We start from the raw sequence: 2,500 nt of genomic DNA on the forward strand, positions 1-2,500 counted from the left end.
CATTACCTGGATTTAGCCATTCTAAAGTCAGTGTACAGTTGGAAAAAAAAAACAAAGATATTTTTAAGATTGAAAATGATGAAGAACTTTGGAGTTGTAATACAATGTTCCTGCCATAGACTTTAAGGAAGTAAGAGATTTGTAAGTTGATAAGGGAATAGGGATAAGGGATTGTATTTTTCATGAAATGTTTGTATATAGTGTAAATGTCCTAAATCTAAATGTAAATACAGTAAACTCATGTCATTTATTCAAATAAGACTTAAGAACAGAAGTTTGCTCAGAATAACAGTCCTCAGTGAAATGATGAAACAACTACGGATTACAGGATGCCATTAAGTAAGGACGTGAAAGTTTAAATGAAATGTACATAGCTATCAATAGTGAAAAGTATTTATGTCATCATGAACCTGTATGCTGAATGTGCAACCTGCTAGCTACAAAGACTTGATGGTCCAGTTTCAGTTGACTTCCTATAGTTCCTATAGTAGCATCAGCAGAATCAGAACAAAGAACAAACTTAAATGAAACAATAGATAAGTAATTGTTTGGTACGAATGACCTACATATTAACAAGTACTGTGGCTGAAAATCCTGTCGCTGTCTCCTGGCTTTGTTGCGGTATTGGGACAGTATAATACCACAGGAATTTGCAGGGTGTGTGTGTGTTTTTGCAGGGGGGTGGAGGCATGTGAATAATAGTGCTGGTATTTCGGTCAGAGGGACAAAAGCAGCCCTTGAACAAAAGGAGATTTAATGACAAGACAAGGGATTATGTTGAAATCCAAGTCCGCCATAGCCACTGCCCTCAATGTTATTCCTTCGTAAGGAAGACTCGTCTAACACCTCTGTTTTATGCATTTGTAAGGCAGTATCTGTTAGCGACTATATGTGTCTTTTTTTTCTCCTCCTGTTCTCTAAGGTTAAAAATCTCGGCTCTTGGGGAGAATCTGGACCGCAATGTTTTTCCCGTTGAGGACCTCCCTGGGGAGGTAGTTCTACATCAGAGCAGGAGATACAACCGGCAGGAAACACGAGAAGAGAGCCAAATACAATACTCTTTCACTAAGCTGCCCACGGATACTGTACTGTATACTGGATACTGTACCGCAGCTTGTGCCAATTCACCTGCGTGTCTGCGTGCGTGTCCACGGGTGTGTGTTCGCGCAACCAAAAAAAATCAAGAGTAAAACTAGGATTGCGAACCATGTGGTGCGACCTCTGACCCCTGCCTCAGCCATCGTACGCGAACACGTCCACACGGGGGGGACATGTTCTCCCACAGGAAGAACAGCGTGCCGTCGCCCAGCATCGACGACTCCTACTTCGGCTTCTCCCTGAGCATTCCCAGCACCCCCTCCTCGCTGCTCCCCGGGGGGGGAGACCTGGATGGGGGCCGGGGGGATCTGGAGCCAGACCTGATCCTGGCTGCAGAGCTGGGTCAGGCGCTGCTGGAGAAGAACGAGGAGCTGGCCGCCTCTCTGCAGGAGAGGGAGAGGGAGCTGGAGGTGAGGGCCCGCCGCGTCAATGCAGGCATTACTCAATATTGTGTTGGACGACAGCGTTTGGAGGACATTTAGAAGCCCTCTGTGCGTACTATTGGTATTTGTGAGTAGCAAGTATAGTCCAATTTCTGACAATCTCTAGTCTTAAGTTTCTACATTTGAACACCTTTATAGTAGCAACATGCAAAGTGGAATAAGTGTTGAATGAAGACAGTAGGTAATGTGTGTGTGTGTGTGTGTGTGTGTGTGTGTGTGTGTGTGTGTGTGTGTGTGTGTGTGTGTGTGTGTGTGTGTGTGTGTGTGTGTGTGTGTGTGTGTGTGTGTGTGTGTGCGTGTGTGTGTGTTGGACGCTGTGGTCCAGGTGGTCCAGCAGCAGAGGCACGTCTTCCAGAGGAAGCTGGAGATGAACGAGTTGGCGTCCGGACAGAGGGAGGCGGAGCTAGTGGCAGACATGGCGGTCCTACGGGTGGAGCTGGAACGCCATCAGAAAGATGGGCAGGACCGACGGCGGGATGAGAGTGATCAGCTAACCCAGTTAGCTAATCACAACCAGCGACTCGTGGAGCAATTGGCAGAGGTTGTACTTTCATCCAGAAAATGTGTTGTTGCCATGTTTGTATGTGTCAATGTCTATGTTTGTGTGCGTGTGTGTGTGTGTGTTAGTGTCGATGTCTGTGAGTGTGTGTGTGTGTGTGTGTGTGTGTGTGTGTGTGTGTGTGTGTGTGTGTGTGTGTGTGTGTGTGTGTGTGTGTGTGTGTGTGTGTCATGTGGCTGTTTTAGGTTTAGCAATTAGGTTCTGCAGTAGCAATGTAGTCAAGCATGTTTGGTGGGTCCAAGAAAACCCAATACATTAAGAGAGCGATGACTCTGCATTACTCACAAACTCTCTCTCTCTCTCTCTCTCTCTCTCTCTCTCTCTCTCTCTCTCTCTCTCTCTCTCTCTCTCTCTCTCTCTCTCTCTCTCTCTGCCACTGGTCCAGGCGGTGACTCTGGAA

The 2,500-nt window shown here is 46.4% G+C and overlaps 1 protein-coding gene across 5 annotated transcripts in view; it reads left to right on the forward strand.

Moving 5' to 3' along the window:
• bicdl2 (BICD family like cargo adaptor 2) overlaps positions 1-2,500 on the forward strand; it is a 6,800-nt gene that overhangs the window by 169 nt on the left and 4,131 nt on the right. For 2 of the 5 annotated variants that reach the window (XM_030362343.1, XM_030362347.1), the window contains exons 2-4: positions 923-1,508; positions 1,867-2,082; positions 2,486-2,500. The exon at positions 2,486-2,500 is cut by the window's right edge and continues 102 nt beyond it. In XM_030362343.1, coding sequence (XP_030218203.1) covers positions 1,272-1,508; positions 1,867-2,082; positions 2,486-2,500 — 468 coding nt within the window. In that variant the 5' untranslated portion in view covers positions 923-1,271. Of the gene's footprint in view, positions 142-218; positions 340-922; positions 1,509-1,866; positions 2,083-2,485 lie in introns of those variants that run through there. The other 3 variants (XM_030362344.1, XM_030362346.1, XM_030362345.1) reach the window with 3 other exon arrangements.

The sequence above is a fragment of the Gadus morhua genome, chromosome 7 (assembly GCF_902167405.1).
Source record: "Gadus morhua chromosome 7, gadMor3.0, whole genome shotgun sequence".
Classification (NCBI taxonomy): Eukaryota; Metazoa; Chordata; class Actinopteri; order Gadiformes; family Gadidae; genus Gadus; species Gadus morhua.